Here is a 27,883-nt window from a genome sequence, read left to right as displayed (position 1 = left end):
TCTCTGTCCCTGAGGTAGTCTCTGCCTGCCCAACACCCTCTTCCAGGGTTGATGACAAAAGTAAAAATAGAAACACTCCCAGAGAGATTGTCTCCCGTGGGGCTGCTGGCCTGTGGTCCAGCCAGACCCTCCTCCTGCCCCTGGGCCACCAAGTGGGATGGGCGGCCCGGGGAGCGGCCCTGGCGTGAGCCGAGTCGGCTGAGAGGATGCATGGTGCAGGGAATGTTTCTACTGGGCACGGGAATGTTTGCTTTTCTTCTCCAAGAACTGGTTGTGGTCATGTAAATCACCCCGGAGGAAAACCAGAGGGTCCCCAAACGCATCTGTTGGTTTTTATAAAAAAAAGAAGAAGAAGAAGAAGAAAGACAAAGACAACAATCTTTGTGGTCAGCTTAAAAGTATTTTAATCATCGATGGACAAGGGAAGGATAAACCCCCGGGGCAGGCAGGAATGCGTGCGGGGGAAGGGGAGGGCTGCCTGCGCGCCTGCCGCCTCGCCGTGCTGTGCAGAGCTGGGCCAGGCACAGGAGCAGCAGCACACGGGGGTGGCTTGCACGAAGGCTCGCAGGGACCTGTCTGGTCCCACTCCCACGGGGACATGCCTTCCACCTGTAGAAGTGTAAGGTTGGGGTGTGTGTGAGACCTGGGAAGCTGGCAGGGGGGTCCCAGGGGGTGAGCTTGGGGGCATGGACGGGTTCTATGGTAGTCAGGGTGTGTGTGGTTGAACATGCCTGGGTATGTGTTGAGCTTTGGGGGTGATTGGGAGAGAGTGAGTATGTTTATGTGACTGGATCTATGCGTGTTTGCTGTGTGTCAGGATGTGCATGGTTGCAGAGTTTATGTTTGGGCTTGTTATTGGGGGGGGGTGTGGTTGGGAAATTTTCTGGATGGGTATGTGGGGGGTGTTTAGGCAGTTAGGTACGTGTACATCGGGATGTGGTTGAGGAAGTGTAGGTGGAGATAGACACATGCCCACCCACATGCATCCGCCACATCAACACCCACAGCACACCCAGACACGCCATCACTACTCAGACACACCACTCAGCACCTAGTGTGTACCCCACACCCAACACAGACTCCCATGACACACCTCAAACACACTCCAGCATATGTGCGTGTGTGTGTGTGTGTGTGTGTGTGTGTGTGTGTGTGTGTGTGTGGTTGGGCTGGGTAAGTGTGTGTATGTGCATGTTGGAGTATGTGTTTGGGTGTGAGTTTGGGTGCATGTCGTGTGATCATGGCATGTGCTTATGTTGGGGGAGGGGAGTTTGAGCGTGTGGCAGGTGTTTGGGTGTGAGTTGGATGTGCAATGTCTAAGTATTAGGTATGCATGCGGTCAAAGCATGTGTTTTTGGAGGACCGTGTTTGAGACTCTGTTTTGTGTATGTGCCTGTGGATTGGGTGTAGAAATGTGAGTTGATGTTGGATTTGCGTGTGTGTGTGTGTGTGTTTAGGTGTGTGGGAAGATGTATGGATGTGCATTGAGGGGGACTGTGTGTTGGGTGTGTGTTGGCTGCGTGTGTGCTGGGTGTAGCGGTGTACTTGTGGGGCTCACACTGGGAGAGCTGGGCCTCTGGCTGGCCCAGGCTGGGATTTGAACCTAGGAGCCAGCAGACCCTGCTCCTTCCTCCTCAAATCAAGGACCCCATGGGGAGGCAGAAACCTGGCATCTGGGAAGCCTCCATGGAGGAATGGGATTGAGCAGGGCCTGGAGGAGTGAGGCCAGCTCTGGTGTCAGAGGCCACTCCCTGCAGAGGGGCAGGTTCATGCAGCAGCCTGGAGGCAGGAAATCGTCCGGCACACCCAGAGCAGGCAGTGGGCATGGAGAGCGGAGGACAGCAGGGCTTGGGCCTGACATGGGGCCTCGGCTGGCAGGCAGAAGGCAGGAGGAGATGGGAGCAGGCTGCACTGCGGACTCACAATTGGAAGAGGCCCCAGCAGCAGTGGTTCTGCCAGCAGTGCCCTGTGTGGCACCCATAGGGTCCCCTGAGGAAGGCAGCCCCTTCATGAGACTTTATGTTGGTCCCCCAGTGCTCTGAGTACCAACCTGGCATCCTCCCAGCAGCCCAGGGAGCCATCGGGCAGAGGTTATTACCCCATTTGGCAGGCGAGGACGTGGGACAAGAGGGTGAGGACGTGAGACAGGAGGGAGGAGACGTCCTGACACCCACAGTGTAGCAGAGGCTGGGGACTCCTCCTCACCCTGTGTCTCTTCCATCCTGGGCACAGGTGCTGGGTGTGGATGGGCCGCCACAGTTCCCAAAGTGCTGCCTTATCACTTCCTGGCTTCGCAGCAGCCCCGAGAAGCAGGTGTATTTCTTTGTATAAATGTGACATAATCATATGCTAGAAATTTTGCAAATAAGAAAAAGAGAACAGATGATTCCAAATCACCATGGCGGAATATTTCACTGGGGCCCATCTCTGTGCATGTATGAGAGAGTACTTAGCGCAGTGTCTGGCACATAGTAAGTGCTCAGCACGGGCACCTTTTACAAATCATTGCTGGGGTTTTAGAGTTGAGAAGGTTCTGAACCCTAGGCGCCCCTCTCCTTGGCTGAGGCACTTCACCTCTCTGTGCTTCCTGTTCCCAGTGGGGTTGCTGGGAGGATAACTAATAATTGGCGCTGTTAGATTTAGCATACGGCTAGGAAGTTGCCGCTGTTCCAGGGCGCATCAGAACCCCCGTTACAGCAGCGTCGCGTTCCCTGTGCGGGCTGTGCAGTTCACGTGGCTTCGCTCCTCTGTTGGGCTGGCCTTCCGCTATTCATATTTCATAACAAGAATGCAGTATTCACTATCTTCTGACATAAAGCTCGTCTGATCTCCAGCTTTAACCTTGGGCAGGAGCCCAGAACCAAGATGTCAAGGGCAGTTTGAACCTCGCTCTGTGCGAGTGAGTGTTCGCTCTAGGGACGGTCACATGGAAGCCTCCCACCCCTGGTGCAAGCCTCCCACCCCTGGTGCAAGCCTCCCACGGGGCTGGTGTTCCCACCACCACTGCCTCCCGCCAGCCCGGCCTGCCGCAGAGGAGGACAGGACGCTGCTTGCTAATGTGTTAATGGGGGCTCGCTCCCTCTGGGCTGGCGTCACTGTGCTGAAACATTCCCTTCGGTGATTTGCAGTGGGCGGTTCCTGCGCCAGTCTGGAATCCCTCACAGGAGAAAATTCCTTCTCCACCCAATCTGAGCGCACATGCCTTTAGAAAACTGATTCCTTAGTGAATAAAATTCAATCCTGCTCCCCCCGAGGCTGGGTAAAGGAGAGAGAAAACCTCAGGAGCTGGACTCAACCCTGTCGGGAGAGTCACATCCCAGGCAAGGGGACTTTTGCAATTGCTGCTCCTTCCCGGGAGGTGCACTGGCTCAAGGGTGGGCATGACCTTCCCTGATGCCCCAGGTTTCCACTCTGCTGCTTCCTGGATGGGTGGTGCGAGCAGGGTACTGCTCTGTGACTCGGTTTGCCCAACTTTAATACAGGGATGATATAAACAACAATGGTAACTACCTCGTGGAGCTGTGGGGATTAAAACACATCATGCATGAAAGCATTTGAAATAGGGCCTGGCATATGGTACATACTCAATAAATGGTAGCTATTGTTCTAGCTCAAAGACTTTGCTTCTGCAGTTATATATCTGATAAGGGACTGGTACCCAGAATATATTGAGAGCTCTTACAACTCAATAATAAAAAAGGTAGCCCAGTCAAAAAATAGGCAAAGGACTTGACCAGGTATTTCTCCAAGGAAGGTATACAGATGGCCAAAAGCACCTGAAAAGATGTTTAACCACATTAGCCATTGGGAAAACACAAATCAGGGCTACAATGAGATACCACTTCCCCACCACTAGGATGGCTGTCATCAAAAAGATGGCTAATAACAAGTGTTGGCAAGGATGTGGAGAAACTGGAGCCCTCATACAATCATGGAAGTATGAAATAGTTCCCTGGATTTGGAAAACAGAGTGGTAGTTCCTCAAACAATTAAACAGAGTTTTAATATGTTCTATCATTGCCACTCCTAGGTATATACCAAAGAGAAATGAGAACAAATGTCCACACAAAAACTCACACATGAATGTTCATAGCAGTATTGGTCATTATAGCCAAAATGTAGAAGCAGCCTACATGTCTGTGGGTGGATGGGTGGATAAATAAAATATGGGATATCCACACAGTGGAATAGTATTTAGTAGTGAAAAGGCATAAAGCACTGGCACACGTTGCAATATGGGTGAGCCCATGATACTAAATGAAAGAAGCTGGACACCAAAGACCCCATATTATAGGATACAATTTACGTGAAGTGTCAAGAATAAACGAATCTGTAAAAATAGGAAGTAGGGCTTAGGGACAGGGAGGAATAGGGGTGACTGACTGCTAATAGATACAGTCTTTCTTTGGGGGTGACTAAAAATGTTCTAAAATTGATTGTGGTGATGGTTGCACAGCACTATGAATATACTCAAAACCACTGAATTGTATACTTTAAATGGCTGGATTTTATGGTTATGTGAGTTATATTTCAACAGCTGTAAAAAAAATGACTTTATTAAGGGCTCATGAACAACCACCAGAGAACAGACACACAGTGTAACATCAACCAGAAAATCTGGCCCACACTTGACCTTCCTCTACAGACTAGATGCTGTCTGTCAGCCTTACCTTGCCAGAGCCCCTCAGCAACTTCTGAGCTCCTCCAAGACCTGTCCCCAAAAGCCAGGCCCAGGGTTCTGATCATCGCAAAAGGCAGAATGGCAAAGTAGTAGAAGCCTGGGCTGGAATAACACTGGTGACAGCATTGTCACAGGATGAGCTGTCATTAATGTGAGTGTCCAACATCATGTGTGGCCTTCTCTCCTTCCTGCCAGGAGAAGCCCCTGCCCATGGCAGACATGGGAACATTATGACAAAGTGCTAAATGCCTCGGCAGGCAAACACTCAGCGCTGTGTGCAGACCACGGTTCTCTCTTTAGGGACGTGCATAGATGGGGCATTTTGTTGATAAGGTCAACGTGCCGTGTTGGTGGGACAGGGAGGCCCTCAGAACTCACCACCTGACCCCACCCTCGGGAGCCCTGGGCACACACTAGGTGTCATGTGCCGGGGCCAGAAGGGACCCGAGAGATCGTCTTTGACCCATTCCCCTCTCTCTCGCAGTTGGTGAAACTGAGGCCCAGTAGGGTGGAGCGGTGGGAGAGCGGAAATACACTGGAGCCGTGCAGACTTGCATTCATGTCCAGTCTGCCAGGGACTCCTGCAGTGGCCCTGGACAAGAGTCATCTTGACAATGTGCAGTTGAGAAGATAAAGGGAGCAGACCCGGGTCCAGTTAGAGCTCGTGGCTGGCGGGGAGAGCCCCACCATGTTCGGCAGCAAGAACCCGTGCAAAAGGAGCAACAGGGAGGCAGGAGGCCGCAGCGGGGAGTGAGGGAGAAACAGGAGGAGTCTGTCCTTCAGTTCTGGTAAATATTTGTAGAAGTTCTATATGCTTATTGCAGAAAACATGGAAAACACAATAAAGCATAGATAAGAGAACAAACGTCCTCTGTGCTGCCCATGCACAGAGTGCCTCGGTTGGAACTCTTCCGTCTGCTTGAATAAAATAGGAATAGACGTCATAGTCTGTGTTTCTAGCGAGGCAGCATTCTGTTCGGGCGACCCCTGACAGCAGGCTGGGCTCAGCACAGAGGGACAGGCAAGGAGACAGGAGCTGTCAGGCTCAGCGTGCGCCTCGTTCACCAAGTTTGTATTCCAGAGATGGTGAAACCTCCTGTGCTGCAGCTAGCCAATGCGTTCTCCAGCACGGGCCGGAGTGGGCCGTGGGGTCCCCATGGGGCTATTGGTGAGATTCTGGGGGCTAGGCGTGCTGGGGGAGTCTTGCCTCGGCCAGGGCCCGGGCAACGGACCCTTACAGAGATAGGAAATGCCTTCCACCCATCAGAAGCAGGAGCCTCAGGTGACGGTGGTGCAGAGCTATGGCTGGTTCTGTGAGATGGGAGGCAGGGCTGCAGCAGAAGGTCCCCTGCTGCTCCTGCCACCTTCACTGTGAGCCTGGAGCTGCTGGCAGCTGTCCTTCCTATGGGTGTGGGGAGAAGAGTATCCCGAGGCCAAAGGGCAGCGAGCTCTGGGCTGGGGTCCAGAGACCCCGCTCCCTGTCTCTGCATCACCGCTGATGCACTGGGTGGCCTCCAGCCCCAACCTCCTCACCCATAAAATGAGCAGACTTCCTATGGCGTCCCTTTACCTCAGACCTGTGATTTTAAAATAAAAGAGGCCCAAGTGCAGTGGCTCACACCTATAATCCCAGCTCTTTTCAAGGTAAGGTGGCAGGATCACTTGAGGCCAGGAATTTGAGACCACCCTGGGTAACATAGCAAGACCCCATCTCTGCAAAAAATAAGAAAAATTATCCAGGCATGGTGGCATGTACCTCTAGTCCTGGCTACTAGGGAGGCTGATTGGGTAGAAGGATTGCTTGAGCCTAACCAGGGTGACAGAGCAAGACCCTGTCTCTAAAAAAAAGAGAGAGAGAGGAAGAAAACAGCCTTTCTCCTTACCCAGCAGTGCAATGGGACATGGGTGTCTAACCCTGATTGAGCAGATCGTCACAGTCAGCAAACATGCCCTGGACACCTGCTGGGTGTCAGTTTATGGGTAGACCCTGGAGTGAGAGGCCAATCAGGACCAAGGCTGTCCTGTGTCTGACTGCCACCCCTAGCTGGTGAGAGAGGGGTGCAGAGCCTGACAGTTATAATGCTGAGTCCAGGCGCTGTGATGGAGGGAAGGGCATGGCTGGGGCACCCCAGGGGAGCCTAGCCTTAATGGCAGGGGAATCTAGGAAGGCTCCCTGGAAGAGGTGGCTTATGAGCTGAAGCTTGAAGGGTGAGCAGGACTTAGCCAGGTGAAGTGGCAAGTGGAGGGCATTCTGGGCAGAGCATGGTGGGAGCAGAGGCACAGCAGGGTAGGTTGCATGGACTGTGCTACCTCCCACTGGCATATTGGTATTGCTGGATGAACCCTGTCCCAAGCCCAGAGGTGGTGGGCCCTACTATCTTTCATGTCATTTAGTCCTTACAAGAAACCTCCAAGCACAGGGTTTACTCTGTTTTCCAGAAGACTGTCCAGAACCAGAGGGGCTAACATGCATAAGGACCCAGCCAGTAAGCAGCAGAGCTGGAACTTGAACATGTTCTTCCTGATCCAAAGCCCACACCTCATCAGGTGGCTCGGGGATGTGTCCCCAGACACTTGGCTGAGGCTGTGGAGATGGGTGTCGAAGGAGCATTCGCTCCTCCCGGGTGCTCTGTGGCTCGTGGGTGCTGTTGGGGGGAATGCAGTCCTTGCCCTCCCTTCCAGGTCTGTGGCTCAGACTTTTCTGTGGCTCCTCTGCCCTCGAGTGAGCCTGTCTGACTCCTCAGTCATCACTCGCCACCACGTGTGGAACAGGAGCTGGGTGATGTCACCCCGTGGGGAGGCACCCACATCCTTCAGTGCACCCTGGGGGTGGCCTTGGGTCCCCTGATGCAGGCGCACAGCTGTTACCATCGTTGGCCTCATCCCAGCTGTCTTCCTGAATCCTCAGATCCCCTCTGGGAGTCATCACGTTGTCCCCATATTTTTATGCAGACAATGAGTTCAGAGGAAAGCCCTCTGTGCACCTCATGTAGGACGGGAGCGGGAGTCTGGTCCAGATCTGTGGAGAGTCACCATCAGACGCTCAGCTCTCCGGCTGCACATCGAGGGTGAGCACATCCAGGGTGCTGTCCCCTACAGCAACTCACCCGCGGCCACATGCAAAAGCAAGAAGTCCAGGACTGTAACCTAGACCTTTCCGTGAAAGTATTGCACTACTTTTTTAAACTTTGACAAAACAGTATAGCATAAAATGTAAAGCGATAAGTATAACGTGTAAAGAAGTAGGAAGTAGAGAGTGAAATATAAAGAAAAAAGGAGACATTACCCCTAACTATACCACTCAGAAATAATCATTGTGGAATATTTTTTTCCAGGCCATTCTCTACAAGTCTAGTAATTATACTCTTTACTGAAATAGAATGATGCTGTCCTTGCTATTCAGTAACTGGCTTTTTTCACCAACAGTGTATTTTGGAAATCTTGGCTGTGAGCAATTGAGTGAGTAAGGAAGTGACTGAATGGGTAGCGGGTGATTGAATGAACTGCAGTCTCCCCCGCGGTGCCCCTGGGCAGGGCAGGTCAGGCTTTGTGAACTCTGTCTGCACTGCCTTCCCCAGGAGCCAGGAGTCCCCGTCTGTCCTGTCAGGCTCCCTGTCCTTTGCAGCCTTGGACTGCAGTGTCCCTGTCTGCGCAGGGGGCACAGGTGGCCGTGGACTGTGCTGCAGCAGCGTCTGATGGTGACTCTCCACAGTCCTGGGAGGGGGAAACTGCTGTCCTGCCCACCCTCGAAGACGCTGAATCTCAGAGGGGGTAGGGGATTTGCACCAGTCACAGGATTGGAGGGGAGTTAGGATTTGAACCCAGGCCTGGGCAACTCTAGGGCACTCTGCCCCCCACAACGATACGTGGGAGCAGGAAGAGCCTGCCCTGAGAATCCATGGCTGCGGGGCAAGGGAAGCCTTGGAAGCCCTGCCATCTCTGTGCTGCCTCAGTGTCCCCACCTGTAATATGAGGTCCCGGGCATCCAGCCAATGCTGACATGGTGTGATCTCGGATTCCCCAGCTACCTGCTTTTGCCCCTGGCTTGGGGTGGGCCCAGAGAAGAGGCAGGCACAGGACCGGCCCCGAAGCCCAGAACCTCGCAGAGGAGCCGGTGCTGGGGCTGAGCCCTGACACTTGAGGGAATTCCAGGCAGAGGGAACAGCACATGCAGAAGTAGAGAGACCGGACGTTCTGACAGCCACAGTCGGTGTACCTGGGACCTGGGAGGGAAGTGGGGGTGCAGGGAGCCGGCCTCAGCTGGGAGGCCCTCAGTAGTGGGCAGATGGCAGACGCTGGAAAGGCCAGGCTGAGGGTGTAGCCTGAAAGCAGTGGCAGCCATCAGTGGTGGATTTGGGAGCAGTGGCCGTGGAGCCGGGCAGCAGATGTGCACGTACCCAGCGCTGCCTGGCTAGTGAGCCGCTGAAGGCCTCCCCTGGGCCCCGGGCCCCAGGCTGCACCCAGATTCCCAACCTGCCTCCCCGGGACGGACCCGCAGCCTCCTCTTCCAGTCCTCAGTCCCGCTGGCAGCCCCAGGGTCCTGGCTGGGCCCAAGTGCCAAGCAGCGATTTATTTTCTGTAAATTATTGGTGCCCAAGTCATAGCTGAGCGGCTCAGCACAATGGCATCCTTCTCTTTTTGTCCTCCTTAATTTTAGAAGCCAAAGCTAAATGTTTTAATTTTATATTATTCCTGACATAATGCTAATGAGTTCCAGGCATCCCCTGAGTGGAGTCGGACGGCAGCTCTGCTGAGCCAGGGATCTGGGCTGCCTCGCTGCTCCCCAGCACACACCCCCTGCCGCCCCCCACCCCAACCCCCAGTTCCCCACGTGCACCTCGAGAGCTGCTCCCTGGGCCCTGCCTCCGTCTCATGGTGTAGACTTCGACCCAGTTTACCCGGCCCGTTCTGCCGTGTGGTGACCACCGGCGTTTCTCCTTTGTCCAAGAGAGGGAAGGCCCTCAGGAGGGCCTTCCGTCCAGCCAACAGAAGGCCCTCTTCCCTCTCGGACCCCCAGCACACCCCCAGACGCAAGTGAGGGCTGGGACGCCTGCCCCAGGCCCTTCCAGAGCTTTCTGTTTGGGGCCGAACGCTGGGAGATTTGGGGTATTAAGAGAAACCATTGCTTTCATGATGTCTGTTACTGCCAATCTTATTTTGTAGTGACATGGAAACATTTAGTTCTTTGTTTCTAGTTGTTTCTTTCCCCTGGCCCGATGTTTCCTGAATCCATACGGCACTCTGCTTTAGATTTAATGCAACACCAGGACAGGGGCAAGGGCCCTGGTGTCAGACAGCCCTGGGTCCGTCCCTGGGCGGAATTCCTCAGCCTGTTCTGCGCGCCCTGAGCCCAGTCTCTCCCAGAGCCCCTGTCTGCTCGTCTAGGAAAGGGGACCCTCTGGCACCTCCCATCTAGGGCTCGGGAGGTTAAACAGCGCACTGTGCGGGAAGGGTGGGGCGCCCAACAGGGCAGCTTCCTGCTACTTCTGGGGGACCACAGTGGGCTTCAGGTTAGGTCTGAACCTGACATCCACAAACTTGAGTGTGACAGAAGAAAACAACTTTGAATTTTTCTTTCACTCCCTTCCTATTCTGAACTCCATTTGCTGGGTAGTGAATTCCAGCCAGTTCAGACCACTGTCCCTCTTTTCTCTTAGTTACAACTAAGTTCTAGGTCATGGGGCTCACTCTGAACCTAGAGGTCCTTAGAGTCATTTGTCACACTGACATCTGCTGAGCCATCCTGCCCTATCTGCAGCCAGAGTCCACTTGTCTCCCGTCCATCTGAAAGGCAGCCCTGGGGCTAGCCCAGACTCAACGTCTCCCCGTTGTGCTGGGCTGGGACAGGGCCCAGGTGGCCTGCGCCCTGCTGGGAGCAGCCCTGCTTCAGGCCCCCCAGACCTAGATGGTGGTGCCATTAGCACCTCCAGGGCTTGGCCCCAGGGCTGAACCCTGGAGCTCAGAGCCTCCCGACTCTTAGGCATGTAGCGCATGCCATCTACGCGTGTTTTGCTTCCTCTCCAGTGTCCCTCTCCCAGCTGGAGCATGGTTTTGGCGATGGGAGCACAGGAAGCTTTGCTCTTCCCTCATTACAAGGCCTCTTCCGGTCCCCACTAATTTGGGGGACCACTGGGCAGCCAGCTACCTCCCCCCCTGCCCCACACTCCCCTCAAGCCTCGTTTGTCTGTTGTTTGGTTCTTTCATTCATGAATGTACACTCATGAACGCCCGCTCTGGGCCAGGCCCTGTGCTGGGTGCGCGGATGGGTTTATGGCAGAAACATCATTTGAAATATTAACTGCGCGTGACTCACCATCTCCGGAGTTCTTTCCATTCGTCTCTGAGGCTTGGGATTTTGCAACCCCAAAGCCAGGAATTTGTTCCTGTCTGCTCTGCTTTCTGCTAAGTCATCTCCTCCCTCAGGCACTTGAGTGGAGGCACAGTGCTATTCCACATGTGCCCATTCCACAGATGGGGACTGAGGCCCAGCAGGGAAAGGGACGTTCCCAGGGTGCCTGGCCTAGGTGGCTTCTCCGTGGTTGAATCTGCTGGGCTCTCGGCTTATAACCAGATGTCACTGTGGACAGTGGGGCATTTGGGGAGGGGGCAGAGTGGTTGGCAGCAGCTCCCAACTGCTGAGAGGCCCCAAAGTGAGCCCTTGAACAGAGGCCTCTGAGCCCGTGGACTCAGCTCTCCCCATTCCTCAGCCTGTGAGACTGGGTCACCCAGCTGCCATCGCCACTGGCCACAAGAGGAGCTGTATACGGCAGACTGCTGTGTGCCCAGCGTCTCCCCCATCAAACACTCACCACCAAGGGATGAACAGACAGTTCCCTTCACCACTCAGTGCCTCAGTTTACCCATCTTAAAAGCAGCAGCTCAGGCCAAGCGCAGTGGCTCACACCTGTAATCCTAGCACTCTGGGAGGCCAAGGTGGGAGGATCGCTTGAGCTCAGGAGTTTGAGACCGGCCTGAACAAGAGTCAGACCCCATTTCAACTGAAAACTAGAAAAATTAGCTGGGCATGGTGGTGCACACCTGTAGTCCCAACTACTTGGGAGGCTGAGGCAGGAGGATCACTTGAGCCTAGGAGTTGGAGGTTGCAGTGAGCTACAATGACGCCACGGCACTCTAGCCTGGGCAACAGAGCGAGACTCTGTCTCAAAAAAAAAAATAAAAAACTCCATCAGTTCAGTGCTGCCCCTCCTGAGATCTCCGTGATGCTGGTGGGACCAGGGGAGAGGGGTGCTGAGCAGACTGAGAAGCGTTTGCCTCTGTTGTCCCCACACTCTTACTCCTCTGTGGCTTGCATTTCATCGGGTTTGTTCACGTCTGTCATTGGCTCCTAACTGTAGTTCACCTTCCCTCACCGTCTTGAGCATGCATGCAGGGGGCAGGTCAGCCTAGCCTGTTTGGACCCCTGGCCCCAGCCCAAATTAAGACCATTGGCTGTGCCCTGAAGGTAACCCTCCAAGCAGCCCTGATGAGCACACAGTCACCCGACTCTGCTCCTGAGCATCTGGGGCAACGGCTCACTGTCTCCCCTGCTAGAGCCTCTCGTGCCACTGCGCAGAGTCCTCACGGTGACTCCTCCCACACACAGCCTCCCAAGGTCGCCACCGTCGCCTCCTGGAGCTACACACGCACCCGCAGGCCTGTTCCTCCCCGGCCTGGCTCTGAACGTGGCCCCTGCTGGCGCTGCAGGCCCCAGCTGTCCCCTCACAAGGTGGGGTCCAGAGCTGCACAGGACGTTTCTCATGGGGTCTGGGCCTCAGGTGCACGCTGGGCAGGTTGCTCTCTCCCCCAAGGACTTCACACAGGAACTGCACATTGCATATTTGTGATATCCCCAGTGACTGGCACTAGGTGTTCTTTCAGTTCAGGTGGCAGGTAGAATATCTCTGGTGTCGTCCTTCCCCAGGCAGCCCAGCTGTGTGTCCTGCAGGGCTGGATGTTAATGCTGCTGCCACCTCCGGGTCAAGCATGCCCTGGTGGACAGGCAGCTCTGCAGTAAAGCTGAGGGAAGGGAGGCGACCGGGCTCAGGTGACTCAGCAACCTGTGGCAGCTCCGGGGCTGGGATCAGGTCTTCAGACCCTTCCTCCCCTCCCCTCCCCCACTGCTTCTTGGGATTTGGAAGAGAAGCCCAAGTGGGACTAATGTTTACTGAGCACTTGTCCTATGCCCGATACCAAGGCCATGGCCTGATGTCCATAACGGGCCTGAGGCCAGGAGTGTCGCCCCATTTTGCGACTAGAACACTGAGGTTCACAGGAGCTGGGAAGAGGAGGAATCAAACCAGGCCCCAGCCGTGAGAGTGAGTTTATTTGTGGGGAGGGCAGAGGCTGGAGGTGACCCTTTGGTTCGTGGTGGCCTCTGTTCTTCCTTTTGAAGCAGCGCTGGTCACCTCACCCGCAGGGCCTCGGGAGACGCTGCACCCAGAGGGCAGATGGGAACAGGCTCCTGTGCTGCGCTGGGTGGTGGGCTAGGGTGGCAGCACCGCCCAGGGCCGGCTGCTTAGGGAGTGCACGGCCCGTGTACAGGTGAGCGATGGTGAGGCCAGGGGAGGGTGGGAAGGAGGAGAAAGGGGGAGGCATCAGGCTTGAGGCAGCCAAGGAGCAGGAGGACTAGACGGGAGCAGAGGGCCTTGTGAGCAGAGGTGCAGCGTGGGCACCGGCTCAGAGGCAGGAGGGTGCGGCCCGTGGCCAGAGCATGCAGGGGGCATGGGCTTGGGCTGGAGAGGGCAGAGGGGCCGTAGGCTGGCCTGAGGACTTGTCTCGAAGTTCTCTCGGGCTGTAGATGCCCTCCCCAAGGCCAGGCCAGGCCAGCCACCGAGGGGAAGTCAGGAGGCTCAGAGGACCTGGCCCCTTCCGTCTGCAGCCTCAGGGCCACCTCCTGGAGCTGCGGAGAGCGGAGTGTGGGAGCGCGACTGTCCACGGTCTAGCTGTGTCAGTGGCTGTCGGGGTGTTGGTGTGAGGGCCCGTCTTTCTCTACTGACCCCTTGGAAGCTTTATGTGGATGTTGTCTCCGGGTGGAGCCTCTTTCTCCCAGGCACAGACCACCAGGAGGCCGTCTGTACTCTAGATATGAGCCAGTTTCCCCATGTGCTGCACTGAGCATGGCTGGGGAGTTAGTATGTTTGTGCATGTGGCGGGTCTGGACATGGGTGTCTTTGGGTATTTGTGTGAGCATGTGTGTGCTGGCCTGTGTGTCTGCGACATGAATCATGGGGTGTGGGTGTGGATGCGTATATGCAGGGTTGTGTGTGTGCGTGTGGGGTGTGGGGAGGCGTGTGTGGCGTGGTGTTGTGTGTGTGGTTGTATGTGGGTGGGTGGGTGGTGTGTGTCCGTGTGGTGTATGCGAGAGGAGTTTCTGGGATTGGGTATGTGTGTAAATCATTGTGTGTTGGTGTCCTGGGGCTGTGTGTCTTTGACGTGTGGCTTGGTTGGGAGGACAGGCGTTAACGTCAGGGTGTGTGTCTGGGTTTCCGGCTCTGTGGCTGGTGGCTTGGAGGTGTGTCGTGAGTGTGTGTGTGTCTGAGTGTGTGTGTGTACTCGTGTGTGCCATCCTGTGCCCCTCACCAAGCCCGTCTCCACAACTCAAATGACGTCCAGCCGCAGCTCAGCACTGGGAGCTCCCCCAGGTCCCGCCTGTGCACTTGGGCCCTAGTGGAAGCAGACTCAGCCCCCCTGTACCTCCTACTTTGGAGGGCTCCGCCCACCCCTGGATGGGGTGGCGCTCTTGGTCCTCGGTGGCCGCCTTGCCAGACTCCCTCAACTACGAGGAACAGGACCCCTTTTCCTGCCCAGATGGGGCTTTCTGCTGGAGAAGGGCCGAGCCCAGAGCTGTCTGTGTGTTCCTGTGAGGGGGTCAAGGCGTCTGCAGCCCTCACCTACCAGCCGTGGACTCTTCCTCCCAAGGACAGGCTCACCCTGACGGGCTCCGGGAGGGAGGCCTGTGGCCCCTCTGGCCTGTTCCCCGTTGCGGTTCCCTCTCAGCCTGCAGTGTCTGGGTGGCTGTGAGGCCCAGTGAGCTAGCAGACAGGAGATTCCTGCACTAGCCTTGCATCTCAGGATGTCCCTAGTCATGGCTGCCTGGGACAGGAGTGTGCCCAGGCCCTGGGGCACAGAGCTTGGCACTGGAAGGGAACCCAGGCTCCATCCCACTCGTGAGCTCTGGGACCCTCACACGTAACCTAGACTCCCTGGGCCTCAGTTTCCACATCTATAACAGTGAGAGTTGCTGTACCTGCCTAATGGGACTGAGGTGATGGTGTTTAGGGAGAGCTTGGCCCAGTCCTAGGTACACGGTAAATGTTATATCAACGTGGTAGCTGTGACCCCTTCCCGTTAATTCATTTACACTGAAGGCACTGTGTGCCCACAGCGGGACTAGCCCCCCAAGGGCCTTGCAGTCCAGAGCACAGTGCCAGGGCCAGTGCCCTCCAGCCTCACCTCCCAGGCATCTTGTCCAGGCTGTCCCTTCCCTTCTTGCCTCAACCTCCCCCTGGAGGAATGGGAAAGCACCAGGCTGTGAGAGCACTCGGGGAAGCCCGTGGGGGAATCACAGGACAGCAGCCACAGGGCCAGCGGGAGTCCCCTCCCAGAGTGCGGTGAGGGGTGGACTCCGGCTCCCAGCTGGCTGGCCTTTCAAGCTGGGCAAACACAGAATTATTTGACATCTTGGAGAAGGTTCTGGCACCGCACATCTCTCTCATCCAAACCATTGTTGTAAAGCAACTTAAAAGTTTGTACAAAAATGAGAAGTTGATCCCTGAATGGCCTGCCAGACTTTTGTAACCCAATATATTTTACCCTTAAACAAGAAATGTGTTTGTTTAGAAGCAAGTCACTGGCAGACGCTAAAACTGGAGGCATTTCCTCCCTGCCCTGCCTCATGCCCCGTCCCCTCAAACCTCCTCTCGACTCTCGTGTCCCGATCCTTGGTTAGAGCATGAGAAACAGGGCCCCCCTCCTGGGCCGTGTCAGCTGCAGGGAGGAAACTTGACATTCACTAGGCACCATGTGCCAGTTCCTAGCCGGGCATAGCTGTTTGTTTACATCTAGCAGCCATTTGCATTGGCCCCGTTTTAGAGAGGAGAAAAATGAGGACAGAGGTGGGACATGACCTGCCTACGCTCAGGCTCTCAGCGGTGGAACCCCCGCACAGACCTCTGTCTGCATGACTCCGTGGCCTTTGGTTCGCAGCACGGCGTCACACTCCTCACCTGTGAAACGGGGCCCTTGTTCCTTCCCCAGGACAGAGGGTGCACAGTCTCAGCTAGTCAGGCTGTGTGCCAGCCACCATGTGGGGTGTCCCCGCACAGTCCTAGCCCTCCTACAGATGCAGAGTCTCACAGGGCGGCTTGCTGCGCGGGGGGGCGGGGGGATCCCAGCCTGCACATTGGAACCTCTGACCCGGTGCCCAGAGGATCCCAGGCTTCAGCCCTTCTCCTCCCCCAGCCAGGGCTTGAGGGGTCCCAGGGCTTGGCCGCGGGGGGAAGATGCCACCCCTCCCTGGCTCCTGGGATGGCTCCCTCTGTCTTTCATCTCTGCCCTCCGTCCTGTGCGCTGCACGCAGCGGTAATGGATTGCAGTGGACTTTTTTCAATTAGGTTTTGATTTTCCCCTGCCTGTTACTATAAAACTCCAGATGGTCTGGGGCTTCACGGTTCCCGGGGTATTTTCCCCCATTATTTTAATCTTCTTTTGTAACACGCCCCACATGTGGGAACTAGGCCTTTCAAGACTCTGCTCTGCGGCTCGGCCGGGCGCTTTCTTCTGCACCGCGCTGCCTGGAGTTCCTTCCCACATGGGCATCCCGCAGGGGGCATCCTCCCTGCCCAGCGTCAGCTCTGAGTCCGGGGCTGGGCCTGGCCTTTCACCGGGAATGGAGCCCATGGTGTCCTGGTCTGAAATCACAGCAGTAGCTCCTACGTGAGAGCCTGTTTTTGGTGCTGTATGTAGGGGTCCCTGAGGCAGTGGCCAGAGTGGTTAGGGGTACACTATAGACACGTTAGCCAGACCCGAGGTCAGATTCCAGCTCTGTCACTTACTGTCTGTGTGACCCGGAGCCAGTGACGTCACCTTTTGGAGCTTCAGATTGTTCATCTGCAGAGTGGGGCCAGGAAGCCGCTTCACCAGCAGGGCAGGGTGACTTGATGGAGTGAAACACACACAGCACCCGGCCCACGGGCGGCATCTGAGTGGTGTCGCCCAGTCACTTAGATCATTCTGAATGTACCCCAATTTCATCTTAGAATGGGTTTTAATGTTTGTGCATTTTAAGGTAATAAGAAAACCCCAACCACCTATGCTTAGATTTCCCAAGACTGTTAAATGCCCCTCCCACTCCTTCTTGCTCCTGTACCCCTCCCCGCGGTCACTACCTCCTCCCTTCCCCGTGGCACGTGAGCCTTTCCTGCGGCCAGATCAGTCTATTGTGTGTGTGGTTATTCGAGCTAGTGTGTTTCATATCCACCCTGAACAGGAGGTGCCCGTGTGAGTCTCCAGGTGGACACAGGTGGCATCAGGGCCTATGCATCCCATGGTTCACAGAGACCACCCACTGTGTGCCCAGGTGTGCCCCTTTTACATATGAGGTATCTGGGCTCTGACAAGTGGAGTGAATTTGCCCAAGGTTGGGGAAGGGTAGAGGCCAGATTTGCACCCAGACAGACCGCTGTGAAGCTGGCATACAGTGGTGTAGGCCTGGGAATTGGAGGGTGCACACGCCCCCACGCGATCACCGAGGGGCAGATGATACTGGCCAGAACGCCAGGGTGGTTTTGCACATGCCGAGGCACTGGGGAGCCATGCAGGGTTTGAGCAGGGAAGGACATGGACAGACCTATAGGCTTAAGTCTTCATTCTAGATACCATGTGGGAATGACTTGGGGGTGCAGGGAAGGAGGCAGGTGACACCTGGTACAGTCACACAGGTGAGGGATGCTGGGGTGTAGACCAGGGCAGTGGGTCAGATAAGAAGGGGAGGGGCAGACAGGAAAGATGCTTAAGAGGTGATATTTTCCTGGGTTGGTGGCTGGCTGGCCAGGGAAAAGGGGACAGGTTCCTGGCTCCAGCATCTGGGTAGCAGGTGGGGGAGGTCAGGGGCTGGGGTAGTCTGGCCAGCAGAAGTGACACCGGAGTCTCCCAGGTGAATAGACTCATGCCGCCCCATTTAGGGGAGAACATAAGTAATTAGTGGTTTCTGTGAACTCTTTTGGGATCAGAAATCCCACAACTTGCCTGCTCCAGAATGAATCATCACCCCATGTGTTTAAATGAAGGGAGCCCCCAGACTTCCATTTCTACATCTACCTCTCTTTTCTCTGCCTCCCTTCCTTCTGGCTCAACAGATCCTTAGCAGTGTCCAGAACATATACCACCCCTGCTGGTCTCCCCGGCTTTGTTCATGCTTTGCCTCCTCCCTGAAATGCCTTCCCAGCCACATGTGTCCAGACCCTGCCTAAGCACCAGGCTTCTGTAGCTCTTCAGCCTCCCCTAGCTGGAAGCCCCCCAGGGTCAGCCCCTTCCTAGGGTTTTGAACTTACTATGCATCATTTCATTTCGTCCCCACAGTCTCCTTCCATAGTGGGTAGAGCTCATCCAGTGTTACAGTCGAGGAAACTGAGGCTCAAAGAGTTGAAGCGACTTGCCCGAGATCACTCAGTAAGTGGAGCAGCCGGACACAAGCCCAGCTCGGTCCACACCAGAGACCGTGTCTGTAACTGCTGTGCTGGCTGCCCCCTGAGCCTCAGCCCCTCATCTGACAGGGGGACAGTAACCCTTGCCCGAAGGGCCATGGAAAGGATGAGATGCCACATTTGTGACAGCACTAGCACTAGTGACTAGCATGAGAGCCAGCACAGTAGGTGTTTAATTGATGGTCACTCTCATCCTCCTCTCTGCTGTCCTCATCTGTGAAGCTGTTCAGTAGGGAGAACCACAAGGACCTTGGCAGGTAGCTGCAAGCAAAGCCCCAAACACCTCAAAGCCCCTGGCATGTCTGGGATTCTAGTCCTGATGGGGACGTGGCTCTGCCAGGGGTCCCTGCATCCTCCTCCTTCCAGACCAGTTCTGTTGGAGTAGCATCCCTTCCCCACCTCCTGATACCTCTGGTTCCACCTGGAGGGATGGGCCACTCCCATCAGGGCACCCTGGCCAGTTGCTTATTATACCCCAGCCTGCAGCTCATCTCTGGGAAGTCCTGGGGCGGGGGCAGGGTGGGGAGCAGGGTGAAGGACAAGGCTGGGCTTGCACACGTATGTGCACACGTATCAGGTACCTTGACAAACGCCAGGCTGAAGAGGTCTACTCCCAGGGGTGCATGGACGCCCATGCCCAGCAACCCCTGGATCGCGTTTCTAACCCCCACCCCCTTTTCCCTATGATTGAGATGACAGCCTGCCCTCAGGGACTCTCGGGCTCTCAGGCTGGGTCCTGAAGAGAAGGCAATGGCTGTACAGTGAACACAGCTTGCCCACAGCTCAGGGCTGTTGCAGAACCAGGCATGGGGAAGACTTCTCAGAGGAGGTGGCGCTTGAACAGTAGGAGTTGATGTCTGCTGACTGAGCGAGTGAAGGAAAGGCACTCCAGGCCTAGGGAACAGCCCGTGCAAAGACCTGAGGGCGTGGAACCTCCTGCCAGGTCCAGAGACAGTCATCAATCACTCCAACAGATGACACGGGGGGTCATATGGATGGGAGAGGTGGTCGGGTCCGTGCTGGGAGACCATGAACTACCGAGCTGTGGATTCTGGACTTTTGAAAAAGGGCTGAATTAGATTGTCAGAGAGTTGGAAGGGAAGGTGTCCCAGGAGAAGCGCAGTCTGAACAAAGGTGGGGGTGGGAGCGAGTGTGCTGAGGAGGAGGCCGGCCCAGACAGGAATACTCAGGCCTGGGGGGGAGATGATAAACCGATCTCCAGGGTCCAGTGGACTCTACCAAAGTCGGGAAAATCACGCAGCTCAGGAGTTATTGCCTCTGCTGCGGATACCTCCCCTCCCCGCACGGCCCGGGGCGCAGGGGGGACAAAAGGACCAGCCGGATGCTGAAAGGAAGCCCCACGCTCCAGCCGAGGCTCCTCCGCGGCACGTTGGGGTGAACTTGGCACAAGGCCATTGCAGGCGAGCAAGGGGTGTCTTGTGGCCTGTTTACTCCCCAAACAGGATTTCCTTCTGGTTTTGATGCATAGAAACGGCACAACATCTGGAAGTAGGAAGCAGAACAGCCTCTAAAACCCAGCTGCGGGCGGCTTGCCTTGGACCGGCCCCAGCAGAGCGTGGCCCACAGTTATGGCCAGGCCTTTAAGGGAGAGGCAGGAGGGAGCTCGCCCAGGACTGGTCATCACCTCTGGGCCCTGTCCTCATGTCCATCGGGGTGGTTCTGCCCTGGCCTCTGCTCCTCCTGCCGCCTCTGCCCTGGATCGGGCCTCGCTGACCTTCACCTATAACTGCCGCAGCTGCCCTCTCCCTGCCTCCTCTCAAGCCCTCACCTGTCAGCAGCAGCCAGAGGGGTCTCCCTAGAGGGCATATCTGACCCTGGCCCCTCCCTTCTTATTGCCCATCCATGGGGGCATTGGGATCCCCACTGACCCCAATGTGGAGGCCAAGCTTATCAGCCTGGCATCTGAGCTCCTGCCATGTGGCCTCTGCCCTCCCAGCAGGCTCCCCAAGAACCAACCCCCCCACCACCAGTGTGTACCCCATATCAGCCGCAGGGGGCTTCTACAGGGAATCTGTGGCCTTTCCTGCTTTGGAGCCTCTGAGCCTTTCCTCCCTTGGCCCTCGAGCCCAATGCCCGCTGTCTTCTTTGGATCTGCCCGTCGCGTTCGAGGATCAGGCTGACGAGTGATTGATGGAGCGAATGCATCAGTGTTGGCGTAACTGCCTGCCTGTGTCTCCACACTTCCTGCACGGCTCTCCAAGCTTGCCTTAGTCACCCAGCCCTTGGACACGTCTTGCGGCCCCCAGGCTAGCGTAGGCGCCTCCTCTGTGCTGCCACAGCCCCCGTGTTTCCCTCCACGACAGCTCGACCACGGAGTTTTATGACAGGGTGTGTGTGTGCGTGCGCGCATGTGTCTCCCGCATGGGGACTGGAGGGTAGGACCCGGGCCTGGGCTGCGCATCCCGGCACCACCCAGCACACGCTGGAGCCTGCCTGTCCAGATGAACAGCCCCACACCAAAAATTCCTATGTGCGCTGGATGGCTTGGGACTAGCACCAAGAAAACCAGCCAGGTGGACCACAGGGTCTGGACTCTGCCCGCTGTCCTCTTGGGCACCCACCCGTAAACTCAGTGGTGGATAAGGTGACTTGAAAGCTGGAGACAGCAAGAAAGAAACTGGTGCCCAGCTCAGAAAGAGGGGGGTCAAGGGTTCCAAATGTGGACACTTGCATGAGAACCTGTCAGCTCCTCCACCCTGCAGGTGACCCCAGGGACAGGTGTGGAAAGCAGGCTGGGGGAGATCTGGCCCTCAGGGAACACGGCTGCCCCCACCTCATCCTGAGCCGCCTGCTCCTGGGAGCCCAGGCTGGCCCCTGGTTCAGAAGGGTGAGGTTGCATGGGCCCTCATCTAGTTAGGGTCTCCTAACCAGTTGGAGTTAGCAGTTCAGCCCTGGACTTGGGGAAGCAAACCAATGGCTCGGGAAAGGGAGCCTGCTTCTTATGGTCCCTTTCTCCTTGAGGGTCACCTGCCCCTGGGAAGGCAGTGGGCATAGCAGAGCCACCTGGCCTTTGACATCAGACTTGGCCTGAGTCCTGTCTTTGCCATGTCACAGCCTGGTGACCTTGAACAGGTCACTTTTACTGTATGATGCCTCCATCTCTGAGATGGAGACATTGATGTCACGTACTTCACAGCTGTTGTAAAGTCAAACACCCAGCACCACTCCTGAATGTAGTGGGCACCAGTCAGCATTGGTCCCCTCCTCATACTGGTGCGTGCTCATGCCGGACCGTCAGCCCAGCTGGAGCAGGGTCAGATGGTGGGGAGAAGCAGGAACAGCCAGGCACACCAAAGGCTCAGAGTCTGCTGCTCCACCAGGCAGTGTTGGAGCGGGACGGTGAAGGCCATGGGAGAGGGACAGTCCTTGCTGAGCGGCTTTCATGAACAAAGGCTGGAAATTTCCCAGAGACTCCTGATGTTGATCTGGAGTATGGGGTGGGCCTAAAGAGAGGCAGGATAGTGTAGAGGGCCACATAAGATAGCAGAGCCGCATGAAACGTGAAAGACCCTGCAGCTCACAGACATGGTTATTGTTCTGACGGCAGTCACCACCGATGCCATGCTCCAGGTGGACAAAGCCCCAGGACACTCAGCGTCCTACCCCTTAGGCCCTCGTGTCAACCCTGCTGGGAGGCGGCCACATAGTCTCAAGTTTGAAGACAAGGAATTCAGGCCCAAAGGGATGAGGGGCACTACCCAAAGCCTCCTGGAACAGAGCCCCATTCAGACCCAGGCCTTGGGCTCAGCATCTCAGGCTGTCTGTGCTGAGACGTGCCTGCACTTGGTGTCCTGACCCAGCACTGTGCTGCAGCACCTGTCCTCTCTAGGTGGCCCTGGGGAGGGGTCCTTAGGTCCAGAAATGACACTGTTCTTCTCGAGCCCTAGGGTCCTATTTCTAAGTCAGGAGTCTGCTGGACCCACCAGGGCTTCCCAGACAGGGTCTGGGCCCTGAGCACTTCACGAGGAGCCAACCCAGCGTTCCTGAGGGCTCGGAGAGGATGGGAGTTGGGGGCTGAGTTTCCAGGTGGGGGTCGAGGTGCCCGCGGGGCTGAGCGTGGTCCTCACCAGCCTCTCCTGCAGTTTGAAGGCTGCAGCAAGGCCTTCTCACGGCTGGAGAACCTCAAGATCCACCTGAGGAGCCACACGGGCGAGAAGCCATACCTGTGCCAGCACCCGGGCTGCCAGAAGGCCTTCAGCAACTCCAGCGACCGCGCCAAGCACCAGCGCACGCACCTCGACACGGTAGGCGGGGGGCAGAGGCCGGGGCGGGGGTGGAGGGCGTGCATACTTGTCCAGTGCAGAGCCTCTGCCTTTGCCTTTGGCCCACTGACACTTGGGGCAGGATAATTCTTTGATGGGTGGCGGGGAGGGAGGGGGTTCCTGTGCCTTATTATAGGATGTTAGCGATGTCCCTGGTCTCTGTCCACTAGGTAGACAGGAGGTGACTTTCCCTCTCCCAGTTGCAACTACCAAAAATGTTTCCAATCACTGCCAAATGTCCCTGGGGGGAGGGGAGGCAAACTCACTCCCAGTTGAGAACCACTGCTTTAGCCCAGGGGTACCAGCCCGGGCTCCAGACTCCTTGCGTGTCCGCATGGAGAAAGTGGGCTCACCCTCCAGCGTCCTCTCCCAGAACCTGTCAGCCACGCCCAGAGCAGCCTGCAGCCTGCCCTTCCCAGGCCTTCCATGGACACAGACCAGAGGCTCTCCAGGGCCATTCTTTGTCCCTTGAGACTGTAGGCAAGGAGTCGAGGTGGGAGCACACACGACTCCAGGCTCCTGCAGCAGTGACCTGGGCCCCACATGCCTGGATCTCTTCTTCCTACCTCCTTTACCTTGTCTGCGCCAGACGGTGGATAACCAGCAGCTTTCCCCCAGTGTTGGCCCAAGCATCCCCCCCCCGCCACCGTGAGATTAATAGCACCCTCTAAAACATCACCCCCAGGATCTCACACCGACCCTGCTGTCGGGGGGTCACTAGCCAATTTGACAGATGAGGGGAGTAGGGCTCTAGGAGGTCAGTGCCTACTCACAATCGCACAGCTGGACGGTGGCAGAGCTGACCAGTCTCATGGGCCCTGGGTGAGGGGGCACATGCCCTGGGAGGACCCCAGCCTCTGTATGCAGCAGGAGACTGGTGTCTGCAGCCAGAGCCCACATCTGGGCCCCAGACCTGCTTCTCTGTTCTTCCTACAGATCTGGGGGAACTCTGTGGGCGGGGGGCTGGGAGATCTGAGTGGCCATCAGCCCAGCTTGTCCAGTGCACAGAGGGGGAAACAGAGGCCCAAGAGGGCCACTGACCCATCCAGGGTAAGTTGGAGGCCATGAAAGAACAGAGGTCAGAGCTTTTTTCTGAGAGAGACAGAGTCTCACTCTATTATCCTGGCTAGAGTGCCATGGCATCAGTCTAGCTCACAGCAACCTCAGACTCCTGGGCTCAAACAATCCTCCTGCCTCAGCTTCCTGAGTAGCTGGGGCTGTGGGCACATGTTACCATGCCCAGCTAATTGTTTTTCTATTTTTAGTAGAGATGGAGTCTCACTCTTGCTCAGGTTGGTCTCGAACTCTTGGCCTCAAGCAATCCTCCTTCCTCGGCCTTCCAGAGTGCTAGGATTACAGGCGTGAGCCACCGTGCCCAGCCTTAGAGTTCAGAGCTGAAAGGATAATTCCAGGCCTCTGATCCAAGCCATTTCTCTTATCTTAGCTGAGAAAACTGAGACCCAGAAAAGATAGATGGGGGGGAAGAGGCAGAAAACAGCAGGGAAGCGCTGTTCTTGGGGCCAGGCCAGGCCCTAGTGTGGACATTCCTCACATCCCCAGGCCCCCACAGCATCACACACACCACCCCCGGTTTAATCCTGGTGACAACCCAAGGTGGAGGCCACTTTATCCCCACTTTATTATCCCCACTTTATAAACAGGACTGAGACTCAAAGAGACTGAGTTGGCCTGTCCTCAGCGGATACCTGGCCGAGCTGGATGCAAACCCAGGGCTGTCGGACTCCACGTCCAGTGCTCTTTGCTGGAATAGCTGATGTGCAGCTGCCCTGGAGAAGAGAGCTGAGCAGAGGGGATGAGGGTGGCAAGAAAGAGCCCTGTCCCCAGGCTGAACCCAACTCCCCTCCCTTCCAGACTTCACTATCACAGGCCGTGCTAGGGACGTGAAGTGAGGAGTGGCTGCAACAAATCCCCTGCCCCTTCATTACCTTCCCAGCCCTTGGGGCCCTCGACACCCTGGCCCAGGCCCTGAGCGGCATGGTTTGGGCACCATCACCCCTGGTCACGTCTCCCAGAGGCCACAGGCAGCAGGGACAGCACCAGGCCCCTCTGTGCCCTCTCCCCACCCTCCAGGGCCTCTCGGGCCACCTACTCTGACTCACCCCCTTCCTCCATCCATCCTCACTGCATTTCCTGGACCCAGCCCCAAAGCAACAGGCCTCTGGCCTCTACTTGGTGTGTGAACAGAGCTCCAGGGCCTAGGTCGGGTCAGGCCCAGAATGAGCCCACAGGGTCGTCTCAGGCCTTCGTCTCCCCAAGACGTCCCTGGGAGGCCGCTGAGCCCAGCACCCCGTTCACACCAGCTCCCACACAAACACCACAGCCACTCCGTGTTGCTAGGTTGCTGTCCTGCCACCCGCCCCTCACAGGCCCAGTGGGTCAGGCCCCAAGAGGGGACCCAGCCATGTCCCCAGCTCCCCTCTGGCATGAGAGAACATGGGCTTCTCTCCATGGGCAGGAAAGTTTCTCTGAGCAGACTGGAGAGGACCAGGCCCGGGTTCTAACCCTGGTCCTGTCTCCCGATCCTGGAGGTCTGAGAAAGTCACCCGGCCTCCCTGGGCCTCCTCAGAGGTGAACGCCTCCCTCCCGTGCGGCCTGTGCAGCCTTTCCTCACCTGTCCTCCTGCTGACCCAGGGCTGACCAGGTCCGGCCAGGTCCCAGGCTGTTGATGTGCATTTGAGTCCTGATTGCCACACACTGCCTGTGTGGACTTGAATAAGCCACTGTCTTGCTCTGGCCCTCAGTTTCCCCACTGGCATGATGGGGCGGGGCGATAATCTCTCCCCTTTGCACTCTTGGCACAAGTCAACAGCAAGTCAACAGCCTTGGCTGTTCAAGGCTGCAGGCGAGAGGAGTGTCCTGGCATGTCACATACACACTCTCGCTTGCTCTGAGATCTCGGGCAAAACATCAGCCTCGATTTCTTCATCTGCAGAGTGGGGTCGATTCCCATGGGGTGCATGCGGGACTCACAGGAGACGGCAGGTGGTCAGTGCTTAGCAAAGATCTCCTTAGCGAGGACCTCTGCCCTGAGCAAGGTCTCGAGGGCCCCACACGGCCTGTTGAGGCGCATCCTTGACGCTAACGAGAGGAAGGCGGTCCTGGCCTTGGTGCCTGTGCGGTGACACGAGGCCTGGGGTTTGGCTGCTGTCTGGGGACAGCCACGGGGTTTCCTGAGGGCTTACTGGGAAGCAGGGCCTGAGGAGTGTTCTACACATGTCAGACCCAGGAAAAACATACATGGAGCTGGGCCTTGCTGCCTTGTCTCCAGCCAGTGCGCCTGCGTACATGAGCCCTGTACGTTGGCTTTTTGACAGAAACAGTGGAAAGGTACCAGCATCCCTAATGGACAGGGCTGGGGCCAGCTCGGGCAGGGCAGGGCCCTGTGCACATTTGAGAGAGGCTGGCACGGTGGAGTGGGGCGGGTGGGGGGCGGGCGGAGACAGGCCTTCAGCCCTCCCTCCCGGGCTTTCCTCGCAGCCAGGCAGGCTTCTCACCACTCTGTCTCTCTCTTTTTGCTCTCCTCCATCCTTTACCTGGCAACTCTCCAAGGCAGCACCAAGGTATGGTCGTCTCTCTGCTTCCCCTGCTACAGGGTCCCTGGGCCATGGGCACCTCTCTCTGGGTCCAAGGTCAGACTGGCCTCTCCTCGGTCCAGCAGGGGCAAAATTGGCTTGAAGTTTGGGGGGCAGCTCCACGTGGGACACTGCAGTCCCTGGTACTTACTCTGAGAGGAGTCATTTCCTCCAAACGGTCTCCTGTCCCTTGCAGTCCTGGGGGACAGAGGGTCCTGAAAGATCAGAACCACAAGATGTGCTCAAAGGGGAAAACCTGTGAACCTCCAGCCCCAGGAGTGGCCAAGTCCCCAGCAGGGTGCTGCGGAAGCCCCTTGGGAGAGATCAGAACTCAGAGCCAGGAGTGCCCTGGCCTGGATCACTCTGAGACCTGGGATGAGTCAGACAGGTGCCTCCTGCTATAGTGCCGGGTGGGCAGTGCTGTGGGTAGGAAGCTCGGCCCATGGAGAGGGTGGGGGATCGAGGAGGCGGCTTGGAGGGAGGTGACATGGGCTGGGCAGGATGGGCAAGGACAGTCCTGTGGGTGGGACCGGAGAAAGTGTACAGACTCCAGCAGGGCCCAAGCCTCAGAGGGCCCTGGATGCCTAGATATGGCCTATGTTCTGAGAGCACCAGGGAGCCACTGAGGGGGTTTCAGAAGGCAAGAGCAGGGCCCATCTGTGGAAAAGGCTGCTGGCTGTGAGTGTGCGGGGAGATCGGACCCCCGGGCAGGCTGGAGGCCAGGGCGGGAATGCAGGCAGAGGCAGTGGGAAGGAATTGGGGTCCACTTCTCATGTTCTGGATGAGCAATAGGGCCCTGCAAGGAAGGGGCTTGTCCAGTCCCCACACAAAGGACACGGCCCCCAGTCTCCCTAGGCCTGTGTCTCTGAGATCCAGCTCCCTTCTGGCCTCCTGAGGTTGTCGGGAGGAGGGGCCTGGGTTTCTTGTGGCCCAGAGAGCTGTCTGGGGACCCTGGACCCACCAGCGAGGTGTGGTCAGTCCCTCCCAGCCTGGCCCGTGTGTGCCCCTTGCCCTGTGCCGTGCCCGCTCCTCTCCTCTCCGAGGAGCCTTCTCACTGCACGCCTGTTTGCTCGCTGCCGCTTCGCAGCTGTGGGATCCGAAGGGCGGACTCTTCTCAGAGCCAGGGTCTGAGCTGGAAGAACCCTTAGAACGAGGTTGGCTCCATTTTGCAGAGGAAAAAGCAAAGACTCACAGAGAGGAGGAGCTCACCTGAGGTCCTGGCAGGGTGGGAGAACAGAGACACGACCCCCTTCCTCTACTCCTCGGCCAGGCACCACTAGCAGGCCACACCTGGGGGCAGGGCTGGCCCAGCCACACCCCTCCTGGCCCGCAGCCGGCCCCTCGCCCAGTCATCCTCCCCACCGGGTCATGCAGAAGGACCTCAGCCCTGAGGTGGCCCCTCACTCACCCACCTGTGCCCTGATGTTACAGAAGCCGTACGCCTGTCAGATCCCCGGCTGCTCCAAGCGCTACACGGATCCCAGCTCCCTCCGCAAGCACGTAAAGGCCCATTCAGCCAAAGAGCAGCAGGTGCGTAAGAAGGTAAGACGGCTCTCCTGGCCTGGCGCTCTCTGCAGACACCCCGGCCTCCTAGCTGCCCTTCCAGAGTCAGGCCAGGTGCCC

General features: G+C 57.0%; 1 protein-coding gene across 1 annotated transcript in view; it reads left to right on the top strand.

The window, feature by feature from the left end:
- The window catches only part of GLIS1 (GLIS family zinc finger 1), a 217,366-nt gene that overhangs the window by 172,808 nt on the left and 16,675 nt on the right, over positions 1–27,883 (top strand). The window contains exons 5-6 of the mRNA XM_075998572.1: positions 22,488–22,649; positions 27,692–27,802. Coding sequence (XP_075854687.1) covers positions 22,488–22,649; positions 27,692–27,802 — 273 coding nt within the window. The remainder of the gene's footprint in view (positions 1–22,487; positions 22,650–27,691; positions 27,803–27,883) is intronic.

Source organism: Microcebus murinus, chromosome 2 (genome assembly GCF_040939455.1).
Source record: "Microcebus murinus isolate Inina chromosome 2, M.murinus_Inina_mat1.0, whole genome shotgun sequence".
NCBI lineage: Eukaryota > Metazoa > Chordata > Mammalia > Primates > Cheirogaleidae > Microcebus > Microcebus murinus.
Note: the sequence above shows the minus strand (reverse complement) of the source record. Positions and strands in the feature narration are given on the sequence as shown.